General features: G+C 37.4%; 1 protein-coding gene and 1 long non-coding RNA gene across 2 annotated transcripts in view; both read right to left on the bottom strand.

The window, feature by feature from the left end:
• The window catches only part of TAF2 (TATA-box binding protein associated factor 2), a 70,301-nt gene extending 50,758 nt beyond the window's left edge, over window positions 1-19,543 (bottom strand). The window contains 5 exon segments of the mRNA XM_006769093.2: window positions 629-770; window positions 2,272-2,390; window positions 10,921-11,081; window positions 18,930-18,984; window positions 19,407-19,543. Coding sequence (XP_006769156.1) covers window positions 629-770; window positions 2,272-2,390; window positions 10,921-11,081; window positions 18,930-18,984; window positions 19,407-19,489 — 560 coding nt within the window. The 5' untranslated portion in view covers window positions 19,490-19,543.
• LOC107183999 lies at window positions 46-484 on the bottom strand. The gene is made up of 2 exons (XR_001514819.1): window positions 437-484; window positions 46-190 (listed from the first exon to the last, which is right to left on the bottom strand). It is a non-coding gene; the product is annotated as an uncharacterized LOC107183999 (long non-coding RNA).
• Window positions 19,544-19,549: the final 6 nt, after the last annotated feature.

Below are 19,549 nucleotides of genomic sequence, written 5' to 3'. Positions count from 1 at the left end.
AGAATTTCAGGTAGGGAAGCAGTGAATGGAAATGGGTGGGAAAGAGACTCTGAGATGCTGGTCATGTTCTTTTTCTTGATGTGAGTGTGGATTACATAGGTTTGTTCACCTGAGCAAATTTATTGAACTTTTTATATACAACTTGTGTAACTTTTTGTTTACTTCAAAATATAGTTAAAAAATAAAAGATCTGCCGAAACCGTTTTGGCTCAGTGGATAGAGCGTCGGCCTGCGGACTGAAAGGTTCCAGGTTTGATTCCGGTCAAGGGCATGTGCCTGGGTTGCGGGGACATCCCCAGTAGGAGATGTGCGGGAGGCAGCTAATGGATGTTTCTCTCTCATTGATGTTTCTAGCTCTCTCTCTCTCTCCCTTCCTCTCTGTAAAAGATCAATAAAATATATTTAAAAAATAATAATAATTAAAAAAAAAAAAGACCTGAGATTATTTTAGAACAATATACTTACAAATGAGAGAGAAGACATATTGAGGAGGAATGACTAATAGAACAAGAAAGAGGTAGAAGAGATTGGGGGAATCAAGCAGTACTTCTCATTTTACACTAAAAACATGTATTGTATTTACATTGAAAATGAAATTAACTAAAATATATAAGAATGAGTAATCTACCTTGTGGAATTCTGATACCCACAAGAGAAAACATGAGCACCTCTCTCTGCCATACTTCCCTCTACACTGGGTACCACAAAATGAAGACCTCCTTTTGGCTGATCCAAAGAAAAATTGATGTGTATCTTTAGGACCTTTAATTCTGCAACAAATAAATACACACATGCATTGATACATAAGTATGTAAATTAGTGGTCTATGTAATAAGAGCAAACTTACACTGAACATAAAAAGGCTCATGAAAAACCACACTCCTTAACCAAGTTCAGGTTTCACCATCTCTCCACCTAGGTTAATTCCTTAGCCTGCCTTCACAGATGTTCTTGGCTCCACTCAATTCTAGTCACTGCTGTGTTCTTGGAAATGTAGCTTTGGCTATGCCATGTCCTCATGTCAACACTCCTGGAAATGCTACACTGCCTAAAGAAAAAAATTCACAACTCCCACATCGGACGCTTAAGTCCTCCTCTTCTAGATCCAATTGAAGACATACTTTTCAGGTTAAATATATGGTGATGGAAGATTTGACTCTGGGTGCTGGGCATACAATGCAACATACAGATGATATATCATAGAATTGTACACTTGAAACCTATGTAATTTTATTAACTAATGTCAGCCTAATAAATTTAATAAAAGTTAAAATACATAGAAACCCCCCGCAAAAATTTAAAAAAAAATACAAAAAGCAGGCAAAAAAAAAGTTTGTTCTATTATTACATTTCCCCACAGATAGTTAACCCTAGTTGACCTTGGGAGTAGATGAAGAAGTGAAGGGTAGGGTAGATGGGAAAGCTTACCCAAGAATTTACATTATGCATTATTTATTATGTGGTTTTTTTTGTCTCACTTGATTTCTACAGAATGTGTTGCTTTCATATTAAGTTTAAAAGTTGTTTCTTTTAATTTCCCCAAAACATTATAACCATATGCACTATCCGCAATCTCTGAAAATACAATGATGACTTTCCATGTCTGTACCCTAAATTAGGCAAACCTCTCCCCTCAAAATAATCCCACCCACACAAAAAAACCAGCAATATGCAAAATCAAAACAAAATGTGTTTTACTTCCTTATCATGTTTAATTTTTATAAGGCCAAATAAAGGTAGGCAAAAAGTTATATATAATAATTGTAATGGCTATAAATATATTCAAGAAAATAAAAATTTAGAAATAAAACTATGCTCAAAAGTGTGCAGAGTGGGTGTTATAAACCCTATGTTCTAGCCTTGACTCTACTATTAATTAATGACCTTCAGCAGGTCACTTACTCTCTTTCAACTTCAGATGACTCTTCTGTAAAAGGAAGGAATGATGATTTTTTAGGATTCTTCCTGCTATAAAATGCTAAAATCCTAAACTGATTTGATATTGTGTGGAATCTCAAATCTCGACAAATTGTTCCAGTCATCTGATTTTTTTTTCTAACTTTCACTTTAAAAACAACAGTGAAATTAGTTGATTTCTGTCACACCCCTTCATTGCTATTTTCCTGTTAGCCTGTGATCCTTAAGGGAAAAAAAAGATTCCAACTTGCGATTATTTAAATTTATAATTTTGACATTGTTTTCATGTCAAGGTTCTAGTCACTGAACCTAACATGAATGTACTGCACAGTCAATATCATCTTGGTATTTTACCATCAACATGTTTCCATAACTCTGATGGAACCTTAATGCAAAGCTCTCCATTTCCTGCATCAGGATCCACAGCACTCACCGCAGCTGCATAAGCATTGGAAAAATAATTCAGATTTCTCCTGGGGGTAAAAAAAAAAGAAAGGAATTTTAACAATATGCCATATAGTTCACCAAACATTTTTTTAAATATTTGATAGCATTTGTTTGTAAGCATTATATAGTCTTACATAATTCATAAGACGCTTTTTAGCCATGTAACTATTACTCTACTCACCAAGACAAAAACTACTGAACTACAAATTCAGTGACACATATAGTCTACTCACCAATGCTATATGATTATGATTATCACATTATCCAATAATTTTGGAATGCCAAAGCCAATACACTTTCCTGATATAAATGTAGAGAATACTAGTATATGTAGAATTTAAGAAATAATTATTCTTTATCAATCTGGTAAAAATTTGAATAGATTAAACAGGCCTTATAATCTGACAGGTATTAAAGTGATTAAAACATATGAGGGAGCCCCGCTGGTTTGGGTCAGTGGATAGAGCGTTGGCCTGGGGACTGAAGGGTCCTGGTTCAATTCTGGTCAAGGGCACAATATTTTTTAAAAAGTCAAAACACCTGATGGTCTTGATACACAAAACATATGAGGATGGAAATCAACTCCTCAAAATGTAATACTGCTCCTCATCACTCCCCAGTGGATGACAATGTAAGCTTAATGAGTAGGGAGAACTCTGGACTGGTTCACTGTTATATCCCCTATATGCCAGGGGCACTTGGTAAGTATTCGTCCAACAGTTACTTGATTTTACCTCCCACTGGATGAAAACAATACACAGAAGTCTTGTGGAAATATGAAAACATTGTTCTCATCTGATTTTCTAATTTTATTCCATAAAAAAAAACTTACATGTACACATATTACACTTCCTCCCTGAAATCACTTAAAGGAATATGGAAGAAATGGAAAAAAGACAGACAATGAATGGCAAGAGCAAGAAAACAAGATGAAAGAGCAACACCATGAGCCATATCCTCCCTGTCACCTTTATGTGTCTCACCTGCTATTAGATGAATGCACAAGGTAAAGTTAGTGGCATTTTCACTAGTTTGATAAATTTTTAATCTACAAAATGATTACAAGGAAAAGCCATTAAAGAACACATTCAGTTATACATTCTTAACTTGACAGAGGCCATTCTTCCCCCATCTTCACTTCTCTACTAACTAGGAAAGATGTAGTATTAACTATGCTTTTAACAAGTACATAACTTAAAGTTCTGGAATTAAACAGACTGCTCAATAATTTTAATAATTTCTATTAGATAAATATATAAAATAAAAGGTGTAAAAACTCCAGGATCACAACAAAAACTCGGTTCTCACATACTATCCATTCTTAGAATTATCAGACAGTAAAAGTAACCTTCTTCTTTGGTATGCAACTCTATAAATGTTTTTTTTAAATGTGTTTGTTTTTTTTAAATATATTTTATTGATTTTTTACAGAGAGGAAGGGAGAGAGAAACATCGATGAGAGAGAAACATCGATCAGCTGCCTCCTGCACATCTCCTACTATGGATGTGCCCGCAACCAAGGTACATACCCTTGACCGGAATCGAACCTGGGACCTTTCAGTCCGCAGGCCGACGCTCTATCCACTGAGCCAAACTGGTTTTGGCAAAATATGTTTTTATTGATTTTAGAGAGATAGAAACATTAATGCATCAACACTGATCGGCTACCTCCTGCACCCCCGCAACCTGGGCATGTGCCCTGACCAGGAATCGAACTGTGGACCTCTTGATGCATAGGACTACGTTCAACCAACTGAGCTACACTGGCCGGGCTACAACTCTATACATTTTAACACATGTGTAACTATCACCACAATCAGGATAGAGAACAGCTTCATCATCCCAAAAGGTCTCTCTTGTGCTATGCCTTGTGTAAAAAAAAAGAAACAACAGCCCAGCCAGCGTGGCTCAGTGATTAAGGGTTGACCTATGAACCAGGTGGTCAGGGTTCGATTCCTGGTCAGGGCACATGCCCGGGTTGTGGGCTTGATCACCAGTGTAGGGTGTGCAGGAGGCCGCCGATCAATGATTCTCTCTTATCAGTGATGTTTCTCTCTCTCCCTCTCCCTTCCTCTCTGAAATCAATACAAATATTTATAGATTTTTTTTAAGTTTTTGGGTTTTTTTTTTAATGAAACAACAGAATGTAACCTCTTGAGGCTGGCTTGTCCCATTCATTATGTTTCTGAAATTCGAGAAAAGTGTTACATATATCTCCACTGTTGCTTTTTACATTGAATAGTATTCCACTGCATAGGCTGTGCCACAGATTCTTTACTCATTCACCCACTGAAAGGCATCTGGGTTGTTTCCAGCTTGTGGCTATCACAAATAAAGCTGTTATTAACAAATGAGTATCCGTTTTTTTGTGACTAATTTTCATTTCAGGAGTACAAACACCCAGGAGTGGGGCTCCAGAGTGATATGGTAAATATCCGTTAAGTTTATAAGAATCTGCCGAACTGTGTTCCTCTGTGTTCCTGTCAGCAGAATATGAAACTACCAGTTGTTCCTCATCTTTGCCAGCACTTACTTAATGTAACACCTAATTTTAAAGACTACTTAATACATCTATAGATTACAATTTGTTTTCAATAAGATTTCAAAAATAAGAAATTTGAAAGACAGTTAAAGAACTTGTAATTTCCCCATTATCTGTGAAATGCAAAATTAAAAAATAATTGTTACACAAAATGCCAAATTTAAATATCACATATTAGGCTGCTCAGTTTCTTCATGGGAAATTATTCTCTTAATGTCCTTATTTCTTCAGAAAAGGTAAAGTGATCCAAATAAAATGGTGAGTCATTAGAAATGAAATCTAATAGGAAGTCAGTTATAAGAAATACTTTTCTCATGGTTTGGATTTCAGTGTTTGCTTTCATAATAAGAATCAAATGTTTTCTTTCATAATAACCTCATAAAAGCCAAAAACTACAAGGCAAGATTATAATAAATGTTTTCAATTTTCAGAATAATGACTACAAAATATTAATGTGCTCTTGCCCTATAACCAGCCCACCCCACCCCACCAACTCCCAGTCCTCATCAAGGAAATAAAGCTGAAAGATGAGTAATGCTGTAGGGGATACTGAAAAACTGGAAAATTAAGGTGATGGAATCCTATATAATAAAGAGCTAATATGCTAATTAGATCGAACAGCAGAATGACCATCCAGACGACCTCCTGGATGATTTTCCAGACGAAGGCAGGGCTGTGAAGGCCCAGGCAGCCGGGGCTGCGAGAGTAGAGCTCCTTGCATGAATTTCGTGCATTAGGCTTCTAGTCTATTATAATCACTCACATTATATTAAAATAACCTGTTAATTCTTTGTCAAATAAAGAACGCGTGCTTCTTAAAACTATAGGTGCAGTCCTGGCCAGTTTGCTCAGAGGTTAGAGCATTGGCCCACAGACCAAAGAGTCTCAGGTTCGATTCCCGGTCAAGGGCATGTACCTGGGTTGCAGGCTCGATCCCCAGGCCTGGTTGGGGTTTGTGTGGGAGGCAACCAATCAATGTGTCTTTCTCACATCGATGTTTCTCTCTCTCTCTCTCTCTCTCTCTCTCTCTCCCCCCCCCTCCCCTCCTTCTCTTTTACTCTCTCTAAACACCAATGGAAAAAATATCCTCAGGTGAGGATTAATAACATAAACTATAGGTGCAGATTTTGCAAGCCTTAAGATTCTATTATTTTTCTCTTTTTTAAAAATATTTCATGGAAGCACAATTTACATCAGAAAAGTATATATACTCTAAGTATATAGCTCGATGAACTTTCACAAAACCAAAGCCAGTATACAGAACAAGAAGAGAACTTTGCCAGCCTCTAGAAGCCATCTTGTGCCCTCTGATAATCACTAGCCAAGCCCCACTTCCCACTGCCAAGGAAAATTCATTATTATGACATCTAATGTGCTAGATTAACAGCTTAATATACATTCTTTTGTATCTGACTTCTTTTACTTGACGTTAAGTTTGAGAGATCCATCCATATTATTACATTTAGTTATTGGTCATTCGTTCTTATTACCATTTAAAATTCCAATAGTGTGAGAATACACCAGAATCTACTATTCTACCATTGATGCATCTTTAAGTAATTTCCAGTGTTGACTATTATAAATGTTGCTGTGAACGTTGCTGTGTGAATTTGTTGGTGAACACATGAACATGCTATTGGGTGTATACCTAGGAGTGAGACTGTCAATCATAGAGTATGCATATATTCAAACTCAATTTACTTTTCTACTAGCAGTTTTTGAGAGTTTTAATTACTCTACATCTGTGTCAACACTCAAATTTTTTCCTTGCCTTTAGTTTTGACAGTTTACATACAGGGGGGAAAAATGCCAGCCAACAGAAATTGATTGTGGAAACTTTGAAAAGTTGAGACTTTTCAAGCAAAATAAAAAAGGTCTTCTCAAAGTGGCAATGCCTATCTAGGAAAGGAAAAGAAACTCAGATGAAGGAAAGAAGTCAGCTACTGTAGGCTATCTATCTACAGAAACAGGTTATCTGACACAAAGTCTACATTTATTTTATTCTAAGAAGAAATACAGAAAAAGCAGGAAAAAAAAGAAAGAAAAGAAAAAGAACACACCAAAGAGTCCTACCACCTATGGAGGCAAACTATAATCTATCTATAATACATAAGGTTCAAATACAAAATATATTTGAAGAAACTTCAAGTGTTGCAATTATTTTATTTTTCTAGCAGACAATAAGCTGCGGGGGAGGGGCACGAGAAAAAGAGAGAAAAGCCTTAAAGATGTTACATAAGCCATTGGGTTCTTAGTTGCTAGTATGGGTAAGTTAACATTCAGTTGGTTAAAATAGGCAGAAATGCCTTTTAGTCTCTATGTTTCCCTTACAATCCTCCTATAGTTCAAAGGTGCTGAATCTCAACCAAGGTAAATAAGCACATTCTTTCCATTAAAAATATGAGGGCCTGGCATCTCAACTTTAAAACAAATAAGAAAATGTGACGCAGTAGTATATTACTTCTTTGAATGTTAGGACATTCTTGTATGTATTAAAGATCACATTTACCACCAATAATTTTAAAAATAATTTTCAATTTCAAAACTGTCATGTATTTTTTTTGTTTCAACTATAGTGGAAATTTTATTGGCTTATTGAAAAAAGTAAGTTATTTCAGAAACAGGAAAGATAACAGAAGTATCTAAGGATAAGCTAATTACCTTAACTATCTGCCTTTCCCAAAGTTCCCTTAAAAAATGTCACCCATGGGATTATTTTTCATATCTAGTTGCAAAAAAAAAAACAGCAATATTTCTTCTGGATAACTGGTATGTTTCTGTCTTGTATCTTATGAATCTTAGAAGTAATAAATAATAGTGTTTACAAGTCATAGTGCTTCCCTCTCTGGGATAATAATCAGAAATATCAAAACCAAATCTAGCTTTCCTTGAGGAATTGTGCAGTAACTTAATAATGTATACATACCATCCTATATTTTTTTATCCTACAACCAAAAAAAAAAGTCTACAGGCTAATTTCATTAGGAACGTAAAAAAAAACACTATTGTCTAATAAAATTCTAAAAGGAATCTGAACTCTCTTATGAACAGTCAGAGAACAGACATCAGCAAAAATGATTAATGTCATCTTTCTTAAAAGGTATTCAAGCCCTAGCCAGTTTGGCTCAGTGGATAGAGCGTCAGCCTGTGGCCTGAAGGGTCCCAGGTTTGATTCCCGCCAAGGGCACATGCCTGGGTTGCAGGCTCGATCCCCAGTAGGGGGCGTGCAGGAGGCAGCTGATCATTGATTCTCTCATCATTAATGTTTGTATCTCTCCCTCTTCCTTCCTCTCTGAAATCAATAAAGAAATATATATATATTTTAAAAAGGTACTCAAGCTCTGGCTGGTATGGCTCAGTTGGTTGGAGCCATTATTCCATGCACTGAAGGGTCATGGGTTGATTCCTGGTCAGGGCACATATCCAGATTTATGTTTCTCTCACATCGACGTTTCTGTTTCTCTCTCTCCCTCTCTAAAAAAACATCCTCAGGTGAGGATTTTTTAAAAAGCAATCACGATTCTAGAGTAGGGAGCATTTGAGATCTTGTTTCCCAGGATACAGTTAGTTTGGCTCAAATAAACTCTTATAAAAATTTTTATAAAAAATTCTAGAGCTAGGCAGAAAAACAGATGTAGTAAGCAAAGATTTATTAAGTGACCATGACTGAGCTCTGGCTCTTGCTGAAAAGAAAATTTTAGGTATATTCTATCTTCCCCAAATTCCTAACCTTGGAAAAGATTCTCCTTCATGGCTTCCTTCTCTTTCCTTATAACACTAAAATTGATGAGGCACCTTCCCTATCACTAGGGGAAATTTTTAGGGGATATCAACACCTCACAATAACCACAGCAAAGTAAAGCTTGCTCCCTCAACATATTTGGGGTCATTGTTCTTGTCATTGTAATGCCACAGGTAATCTTCTTTGAGACCTGACTGGCAGATGGAGAGGCTTCTTAACCCTGTCATCAAATTCAGAGTTCTAGGCTCGACAGGGTAGCACTTTGGCCTCTGGCAAGGCAATGTCTCATCCACTTGCCCTGTTACAGCTGCCTTTTCCATTTATTAGTTTCCATATAGAGTTACTACTCCAAAGGCAGATGGCTTTTTTCTGGGGAAAAGAGGATGCAGATGATTTTGTAGTAAGTCCTTTAATGTCAGTTCTACAAGTACGGCTTTAAAAGCAATGTAATTTCAACAAACAATCACTGTTATGAAATGGGAAGGCACAGGAGCAATTCAGAGATTCCCTGAATTTTCCCAGTACCATTTTCTCTTCTCTTCTCTGAGTTAGAAAGATTCTAAACCAGCGATTACTTGGATCATAAGTATCTAGAGATAAACTTCCTTTCTCAACCCTCCCAATCCCTTTAGATCAGTGGTTCCCAGCATGGGGCACACGCCTGAATTTGATTTTTGAGGGGGGCAATTCAAGAATGAGTTACTAACAGTGAATTTTTAGCTTTTCTTGTGGTTCTAGGGGCCTCATATACAATATATATTGTGACATATTTATGCATTTCAGTTCTCTATTATATGTTTTGAAACTTTATTTGCTATTTTTTCATATCACTTCACATTATTTTTTAAAAACAATTTCTTAGTGATTTCTTCCTCAGTACTTCAACTGTCCTTTCATTCTTTTCTTTTTCTTTTTCATGGATGCCATTTTCTTTGGAAGCTTATTTAGACAAAGTTAATGGCCTTTTAGGCTTCCTCCACGTGAACAGTTTACTTTTTGAATAATAAGAATTGTATGTCACAGGGGAAGCCATCAGGATTTTAGAGATGCTTAGGCAGGGCATGGCCAAAAAAGGTTGGGAATCACTGCTTTAGATGATGATCCTCAAGCTTTAATTTGTATCAGAATCACCTGACAGGCTATAAAAACAAACTGCAGGACTCCACCCCTAGTTTTCAGTCAGGAGTTCTGGGGTAATGCTTGGGAATTTGCATTTCTAACAAATTCCCAGGTGATGTTGATGCTGCTTGTCTGGGAATCATAACTTTGAGAAACTGCTGCCTTAATGCACTTATTACACATCTAGATGAGTACTTAACAGTTTATAATAATAATAAAAAGATTTTATAGTTTGGAACATTCTACCCCAAAACATTGAGAATCACAGAAATGATATAAGCCAACACTATCAAAGCTTTGAAAACAAAAGTGCCAGTATTTAAATCAGTACAAATCTTACTGGAACACAATAAGTAAAATGCTAAGAAGAGGCTTAACAATGATAATCCTATAATTCAAATGCAAAAAAAACTAATCTGTTCCAAAATACTTATTCAACATTACTTATGATCACAACAACTGGAAATTGTACACATGCCAAACAACTAGAAAATAATCATTCAAACTACAGCAGACTAAGTGGAATGTTAACCAACCATAAAAATAATAAAAAATGAAGCCTATCATATTAAACATGGAAAAGTGAAAACAAAATATTTAAATGTAAAAAGCAGAACATAAAAAATTGATCACAACATATGTTTACTGATAAAAATCACAAGTAGCTTCAAGACATGCAATATTTATTTAAGATAAAGAATGAGATATTTCAGACACAGTATTTTATATGATATTCTAAAGTAGTTAAAATACTTTATAGAATATTTTAAAGTAGTCTCTGGTCTATAGATTGATAACCATCTAACTTATTAAAAATTACATTTAATATTTATGAAGTAAATATTTTTTAAAACATCAAAAGTTAAAAAAAATGGCTAAGAAAACTTATTTAAAGTTCTCCAATAGTACTTCTTTAAAACTGTAGACTGAAGAAGGAAAACTTAATAATTTACTATGTTGGGCAGAGCTAGTAAAATTTTTTAAACTGAATGTGCAGAGTGGTTAAAGCAACAGAAATTATAATTAGAAAAAAAGCAAACAAGCCTAGGAACCAGAGTCTAATAATAATCTTGGAAAACTAAACTGAAAAAATTAATCAAATCATGTGAAAAAAAGGACTGTTAGAAATAGCAACTTTTAGTGTATAACTTACTGTTTTGATTCATTGTGACAAACTTCCAATGTCGGATCATTATAAATAAAAGCAGCTTCCAAATCATTGATCCTTACTCGGTATATTCTACACTGCTTGCTGTTCAACTTGATTCTATTCAAGTTTGCAACTGTGGGAAATATAGTCAGTTCCACAAATCCCTGTAAAGATAAGTAATAATAATTTCATTATAATTAAGATTGGTATGTTTTAGAACATACTTCTCTGATTTCACACAGTACACTCCATAATCCCAAATAGCTATATACAGTACATACAAGTGCTCTCCAACTATCTTCATTTCAAACATGTCCTAGTGTAGTGATGTCGAACCTATGACATGCGTGTCAGAAGTGAAATGTGAACTCATTTTTTGGATGGTTGATTTTTCTTTGTTAAATGGCATTTAAATATATAAAATAAATATCAAAAATATGTCTCTGTTTTACTATGGTTGCAAAGATAAAAAAGTTTCTATATGTGACATGGCACCAGAGTTAAGTTAGGGTTTTTCAAAATGCTGACACGCCGAGCTCAAAAGGTTCGCCATCACTGTCCTAGTGACTGAGTGGAAATAAATTATGTATGCTTTATCATCCTGGTGGTTCACAGTCACAACCAGTGAATATTAAACCATCTGTTAGGAAAAAAGTAAAAGGACTCACTACTCTCAAATGTAATGATTTCTAATCAGACTGGAACCCAAACAGAGGAAGGAAAAAAGAATGACAGAGCAGAAAGAAAATCAAAACAATGTCAGTGAGTGAAAAAACCTTCCCCCCATCCCCAAATAGGATAAAAAATAAACTACATCAATGAAGCTAACAAGTATGAGTTACTGCTAATGAGAGATAAATCAGAAATGTGAAGAGGCAAGAGCTACAAGGGATACTCAGAAAAGTAGGGAAAATTTGTTGCTGCCTCTTAGAGCAGCAGATACTTCAAGATGCTGGATGAGTTCCAACCAAGTAGACCCAGAGACCGTACACATGTAGTTCTACCATGTAAGCTGTGTGGTGAGCAATCTATCTGAAAAATGTACCTAAGACATGAGAGACAGCTAAATACACTGACTGACCGCCACCCTCTTGTGTTCAAATGGGAAAGACAGACCAATGAAACGGAATATCTGTCCAGTAAGTTAGATATCTTAGGGTTGAACACTGATGTTCTCAAACACAAAATATGGGAGGGCATATAACAGTAACATTTCAGGGGCTGCAAAGTGAAGAGAAAAATCTCAGAGGCTGCAACAGGAATAGCAAAGATGAAATGTAGGCAATAAACATAGAAGGCTAGATTATAACAATTATAATGGCTACTGTTTAATGAGCACTGCTATATACCAGATATTATACTACTTTTCTGTTTTAATTCCAATAACAACTTTAAAAGATAAGGTCTATGTTATACATTTACAGATAACAGTTTAGAAATTATATTAACAAATGGAAAATTAAGATTCAAATCCACTTCTAAATGATTCCAACTGATTTCCATCCATTATGCCATGTCTCAGTGTAAAGCTTTTAAAATACATGCAAGAATTTTTAGATAACATCCAACCCAACTGCTCAAAAACCTAGAGATCCAGTAGCTTTTTTCCCTCCTTCCAAAATAAGAGAAAAGCCATACATCTGGACAGACCTATGAGAAAGCCAATGAGAACAGAAAGAGCAAATGCAAAAATAGTGTTGATGAAGTCTCTGTGTTTAAAGGTGTAAACTGTGAGCAACTGTAGGAAAGAAGACTCAAATTCCCGTAATTAGCACATCAGCAATGCACTTACCAATCTACACAAATCAGTTCAGATCAGTTGAAAGACAGCAAGCAGAACCAAGATAATGTCAAAAGTAAACAAGAAAAGATTATGGAAAGTGCTGTCAACAGCTAGCTATATGGGTGAGACATAAGAACAGGATTTGGTTAACAGTAAACTAAACCAGGGGTCCTCAAACTACGGCCCGCGGGCCACATGCAAATACAAATATTATATTTGTTCCCGTTTTGTTTTTTTCCTTCAAAATAAGATATGTGCAGTGTGCATAGGAATTTGTTCATAGTTTTTTTTTTAAACTATAGTCTGGCCCTCCAACAGTCCGAGAGACAGTGAACTGGCCCCCTGTTTAAAAAGTTTGAGGACCCCTGAACTAAACTAAGGTTAACAGTAATAAAATAGTGAATGATGTGTATTTCGTGAAGGAAAGCCCAGTCTCCTTGAATCATCAGGTCTCTGACACCAACTAGAGCCCTAACCTGTACCTGCCTGCAATGCTCAGTCCCATTGATTGGCATCCTTAGCAGCTGGTGTAACTGCTCCCAGGTCATCTAACATCTCACTCACTCTCATCTCTTCCTTGCTCCTTGCTCTCTCCCCACCTCAGAGCTGACCATCCTCCTAGAACCTCTACCCTACTTTAAGTAACCTCCCCTGTTGCCATTCAATTTTTTTCAAAAAATCTCCTCTACCTTCTAGCCTTACATGAAATGTCTCTTGAATTCCCCTTGACAAGAAGCTACTTTTTCTTTCATTCACTATAAATTAGAGGAGGGGAAAACAGGAAACCTAGTTTCCACTGCTACTCCTGAACCATTTACAGATTTTAGAGCATGTAGTAAATGAGCAAGGGTAGTATAGTGTCACTGTCAAATTAAATGTACATGTTCTGGAGACAGACTGCCTGCATTCAAATCCCAGCTCCACTACTAATCTTGGGCTAAGTTACTCTAGCTCTCTGTGCCTCAGTTTCCTCATCTGTAAAATAAGAATAATGACACTATCTACCTTTTAGTGTTATGACAATGGAGCAATTTAATACATAAAAAGCACTTAGCTGGCATCTAATGTATGCCTAATAAATGTTTTTATTATTCTTTTTTTACTTCTTTTCCTTTGTGTTTATGCCATACAAGTTATATTATCCTCCAAAATTCCCCAACATTCACTGAAGGTTCAGACTCTCCCTTTCTAACCCATCTCTGCCATCACTCTAAGTTACCTGACTGAAGGCATATCTGATCCATTGAGTAACAGCTTCAAAATTCCTTTACTTCAATTCCTATGATCTTCACTTCCATTAAGGGACAACAATCAAGATCACACTCTTGAAGACACCTCATCGCTGCTCAGAATACCTACAATTTCTATCCTTTTGCCCTTAATACTTCTCTCCTAGTCGTCCTGTTCAGCCACATTAAATTCTCCTGCTCCTCAATCTCCTCCAGTTTCTCTTTTAGGGCTACTTTCTTCTCCATTCTCCCAAGATCCTTAACTTCAACCCCTCTTCCACCATCTATCAATTATCTTCCCCCTCTGTTACATGGACCTATCATTCCCTCCTGTTTAAGAATTCTTCTACTAGTGGTGATTCTCCATAGTATCTTCAGAAATCCTTCTCTAGCTGAACTGGTTTGGCTCAGTGGATAGAGCGTAGGCCTGCGGACTCAGGGATCCCAGGTTCGAGTCCCATCAAGGGCATGTACCTTGGTTGCGGGCACATCCTCACTGGGGGGGCGTGCAGGAGGCAGCTGATCGATCTCTCTCTCATCGATGTTTCTGGCTCTCTATCCCTCTCCCTTCTTCTCTGTAAAAAATCAATAAAATATATTAATAATAAAAAAAAGTCCTGCTCGATTAATTACCCTCTCCTGCAACTGCAATCTCCCCTCGATATAGAATTTCCCCCCCTGCCTACAAATATGTTAAATGTCATATATCTTGCTTTTAAAATCTTGAAATCTATGTCAAGCTCAAATGAATTAATTTTTGCCCTTTTCCTAGAGTTATTATATCTTGTTTCTGAACTGACACTAATCCCTGGATTCCCAGACCATACTCTATTAGTCAGACTAGAAGTCTTTGCAGGTCAAGTATTAAAGTCATGGCTCAAGTCTATCTCAGAGTAGGACTAGTGCTTATGTTCCCAGTCCCAGAACATACCGTACATACTTCAGTACTCAGCAAATCCTCATATTCATTCTCTGACCAAGGAATGAAGATTACAATAGGACTAAAAAGACCATTGGACCACTTGTTTCACTTCCCTAAGATAGTAAATCAAAGCAACTAAACATTCCTGGGGAACTACAGAGATTAGTGACCAGATATTTAAAAGATGCCTACTACATCTTCATTTAACTCAATTATTTGGCCAGTACAAGTCAAATAGGTTTTGGAGAATGATAATGAAGTATCACAAACTTGCCAACCATGTTTGCAGAGGGAAAATTTTTACTGCAGGAAATCAGCACAGCTGATTTGGTAACTAGTGGTGCAGCTAATTATCAAGCAAATGCTCCCCCACCCCCAATTCTTAAAAAGAAATTAGAGGCAAGTTTCCTCCAAGATAAAAGAAGCCCTTCACTGTCACCTAGCAATTAATGTCAACTCTCCTTCTCAGTCAAGCATACTCCAAAAGTCGCTTAATTGCCGGATAGCCCATGGAGAGCTACACTGCTTTTTAACAACATTATGCTAACTGGACCTGGTGAGAAAGGAGTAACAAATTCTCTAAATGCCTTAATAAAAAAATACAGATGGCAGAGGGTAAGAGTTAAATCACGTGAAAGTTCAGGGACTTGTCACATCAATGAAGCTTCTAAGGTTCCAGTGGTCTGAGGCATATAAAAATAGACCTAAAGTGAAAAGAAGTTGCTTCATTTTGCACTGCCCACTAAGAGGGGGAAAAAAGAGGCATCAAACTTGGTGGGTTTCTTCAGGTTCTGGGCATACTGCTTACTAGATAACCAATAAGGCTTACATAGGGGTCCAAGGTAAGAAAGGGTTCAAGCAAGCTGTGGTTCAAGCTGCCCTGCCACCTGGGCCTTATGACTCAGCATATCCAATGGTATTGGAAATGTCCATACCAGATAGACATCTAGCTTCCAATAGAATGATGGTGTACATTCCAGGGAATATGAGCGTGACCTCTTCTGCCAATAACTATTTTCCATTTGCAAAGCAACTACTGGTTTACTACTAGACCCTGCGGCAGAGACTGAACACATGACCATGGGACTCCGAGAGACTATGTTACCTGAAATGACCATCATGAACTGAGTACAGTATGAAGCTCTGAAGAATAAAACTGGACACGTGCAGCAGCTTTCCACTTTTAAACGGAAACAACACATCTGGACTAGGTCAAGCAGATTTATAAAGCACAAACAGCATGAACATGTGACTCAGAATCCAATGGGACTTGCTCCCACTGCTTCTCCACCTCTCCCTCATTCCACACCTATAGCCTCATAGAGTTCCCCATGTTCAAGCAGAATAGGACAAAGCACAAATCTGAATTATAAATAATTCTAGCACCAATGAAGTGTGACCCTGAAAGACAATGCAAGAAAATCCTACAGTGGAAAGAACATTGGGGAAAAGAAAATATCTGGTTGTACATTCTTTGTAGCAGCAGAGATGATCTCAAGTACACGTCTACACTGATCCACTGGCAGTTAGATACTCATGGGTTGGCTGGCTGGTCGGGGGCTTGTAAAGCACAAGATTAAAACACTGAAAATTAGAAAATGGTGTGAGAAGTTAAGTATAAGAATACATTTCTTAGGCTAGGGATAATAAGAAAATATTCATGTTGTTATCACATAAATGACCATCAGAGGGCACCCACTGCAGAAGGAGCCCTCAAAAGTCAACTGGCAATACCACCTTGCTCAATATACACAGCGGTCATGGTGGCAAGAATGGAGGCTGTGCATGGGTCTAATGACATGGTCTTCCTCCCACCAAGGCACTACTGAGTGCCACCTCCCAGTAGCAGAAGATGACATTAAACTTCTAATATGGGACCTTCCCAGAAAGGACCAGTCGCTTTGTAGAAAAATAACATTAGAGAGTACATACCATACATGGGGGACAGTGATTTGTCCTTACAAGAACAGACATGTACTCTAGATTTTCCTTCCCTAACTACAATATACAATTGACCCTTAAACAACTCAGAGGTTTAGGGGCACCAACCATCCACAGTCAAAAATCCATGTATCACTTAAGCCAGCCATCTGCATCTGCAGATTTCCAGCTGCAGATGAAAAATACAGTTGACCCCTGAACAACATGCCAGTCCACTTATACACAGAAACCCACATGAGTGGACCCACACAGTTTAAACCTGTGTTTCAATAACCCGTACATACTTCCAATCAAGTATATAGGGAAGTGTGGCAATGGACTCTTAAAACACACAAAATGTATTGGTTTTGTGCTATGCCCTACCATTCAGAAGCAACTGGCATGATCAGTTACTAAAGGCTCAGTTATAGCAACAATTGAAAGGCCTCCAACAGGATGCTAGTGGACAATATACAGGGTCACTTCTCCACAGCTCAAACAGAGCTGGGAACCAAGGGGTAAAGTGAGAGTGACTATTTCACTATTGCACCAAAAAGGCCACTGAAAGGGTTTTTGCTTCCTGTCCTGTGACCTTGGATTCAATGTGTTCAGAGGTCCTAGTGGTCAAGGGAGAAATGCAAACACCAGGGCACATAGTCATGGTTCCCATTAAACTGGAAGCTGAGACTGTCCCTTGACCACTTCAGGCTCCTTATACCACTGAACCAAGAGGCAGAGAAAGAGGTCACTGTACTGGCTGGAATGACTAATCCCAATGATCAAACAGGAATTGAGGTCCTGTTATACCAGTGATGGCGAACTTATGACACACGTGTCAGAGGTGACACACGAACTCATTTTTTTGGTTGATTTTTCTTTGTTAAATGGCATTTAAATATATAAAATAAATATCAAAAATATAAGTCTTTGTTTTACTATGGTTGCAAATATCAAAAAATTTCTATATGTGACACGGCACCAGAGTTAAGTTAGGGTTTTTCAAAATGCTGACACGCCGAGCTCAAAAGGTTCGTCATCACTGTGCTATACAATAGGACAAAAATTACATGTGGAATCCAGGGCATTCACCAGATTGCGTCTAAGCTCTCACTTGGACATCCTAGTCAATGGAAAACTACAACAGCTCAAACACAGAACAAGCAAGGATGCAGATCCTACAGGAATGAACGTCTAGATCAGACCAAAAGAAATACTAGCAAAAGGAAAGGGGGAAATGGAATGGGTGGAGGAATAAGGAAACTGTGTATATCAACTTTCGCCTTGACACCAATGAGAGAAAGCAAGACTGTAGCAATTCAGTTCTACATTCTTTTACCCAGTTTTCTTTCCACTACCTAGATTAGTACAGGAACCTCTTAACTAGACTCCCTAATTCTTGTATCTTCCCTGCCCAATTCATACAACACAACACATCTAACGTATCCTTCCATAAGGTATAAGGTAAATAGTCATATGCAAGGAATATTGAAAAAGAAATTCCTTAAATGAGGAAATTGGCCCTAATGAATCTTTAAGGATTCTTATAAATCCAAGATTCTATGATTCTTAGTAAAATATGACATTTTAAAAATCTATACAGCTCATCTCAAGTAAGTTGGAGAGGAAAGTTCATGCCATACCTCAAAGAAAACCAACTCTCACTACATTTTTGGTCTATTTAATACAGGTTCCCCTGAGAGAGTAAATTAAGTTCTTGGGTTGTCAAGGACTTTCCTAGAATGGAAACGTATTCGAAATCTATACATCTACATGGGGGGTGGGGGGGGCACTAGATTTCAAACACTTTATCTAGAATTTCATTAGCCACCGATGTCACATAAACCAGGTCAGCCAAGAAACAAAAAACAAAACTGGGCGCTGGCTGGTTTTGCTCAGTGGGTAGAGCATTGGACTGGGGACTGGAAGGTCCCGGGTTTGATTCCGCCAAGGGCACATGCTCAATCCCCCAGTAGGGGGCGTGCAGGAGGCAGCCGATCAATGATACTCTCATCGATGTTTCTCTCTCTCTCCCTCTCTGAAATCAATAAAATGTATTTTAAAAAAACAAACCCAAAAACTGGCCTCTTAGTAGCCAAGTTAAGCCAGTGTGTGCTCTGGTGGATTTGTTACTGCTTACAATTGTTGACAATGTACTTACCACAACAGATTTTCTCTGGAAGTTTATGTTGTTGATGCAGACGACCTGATGGGTTGTAGATTAAAAAAAATACAAAAATATTTCTATTATTAAAATGAAGCATAATTCTATCTAAGTATAAGCAAAGACTATGTCCTAAGCAGCTCAAAAATCACTTTATCTTTCATTTTAAAATACTACAAATTTGGGTAACTTGCTTTTCAATTTAGCAACAGCCATGAAAATAAACTTCTTCGGACAAATACAGTTTTGCATTTTAAGAAAAAAAGGTTTATTAACCTGCAAAGGGGCATTAAATCTGTTGAATTGCATTGTCGGGCAAGGCGTTTCGCCCTACAAATGGCATTTCTGTCACAGAGAATGGCTTCTCGTTTCCCACTAGGTTTCCCAAGCCCAGGTCAGTTTCACGCAAAACCCACAGCAGAACGGATGAGAGCCAAACCCCGAAGAGGAAAGGGCGATGGAAAAAATACTTATAATTTATACGGCCTTGGACTTTCAAAGCCCTTGTCTCCTTTCTTCCTGTTCATTCTGGCGGGCTCCAAGCCGGTGGGCGGCATGAAGCGATCCCGCGGAGCTGGGTTGCCCGGCTTCCCCGAGGGCGGCGGGCATCACCCGGC

This window comes from Myotis davidii, unplaced genomic scaffold (assembly GCF_000327345.1).
Source record: "Myotis davidii unplaced genomic scaffold, ASM32734v1 scaffold1, whole genome shotgun sequence".
Lineage (NCBI taxonomy): Eukaryota > Metazoa > Chordata > Mammalia > Chiroptera > Vespertilionidae > Myotis > Myotis davidii.
Note: the sequence above shows the minus strand (reverse complement) of the source record. Positions and strands in the feature narration are given on the sequence as shown.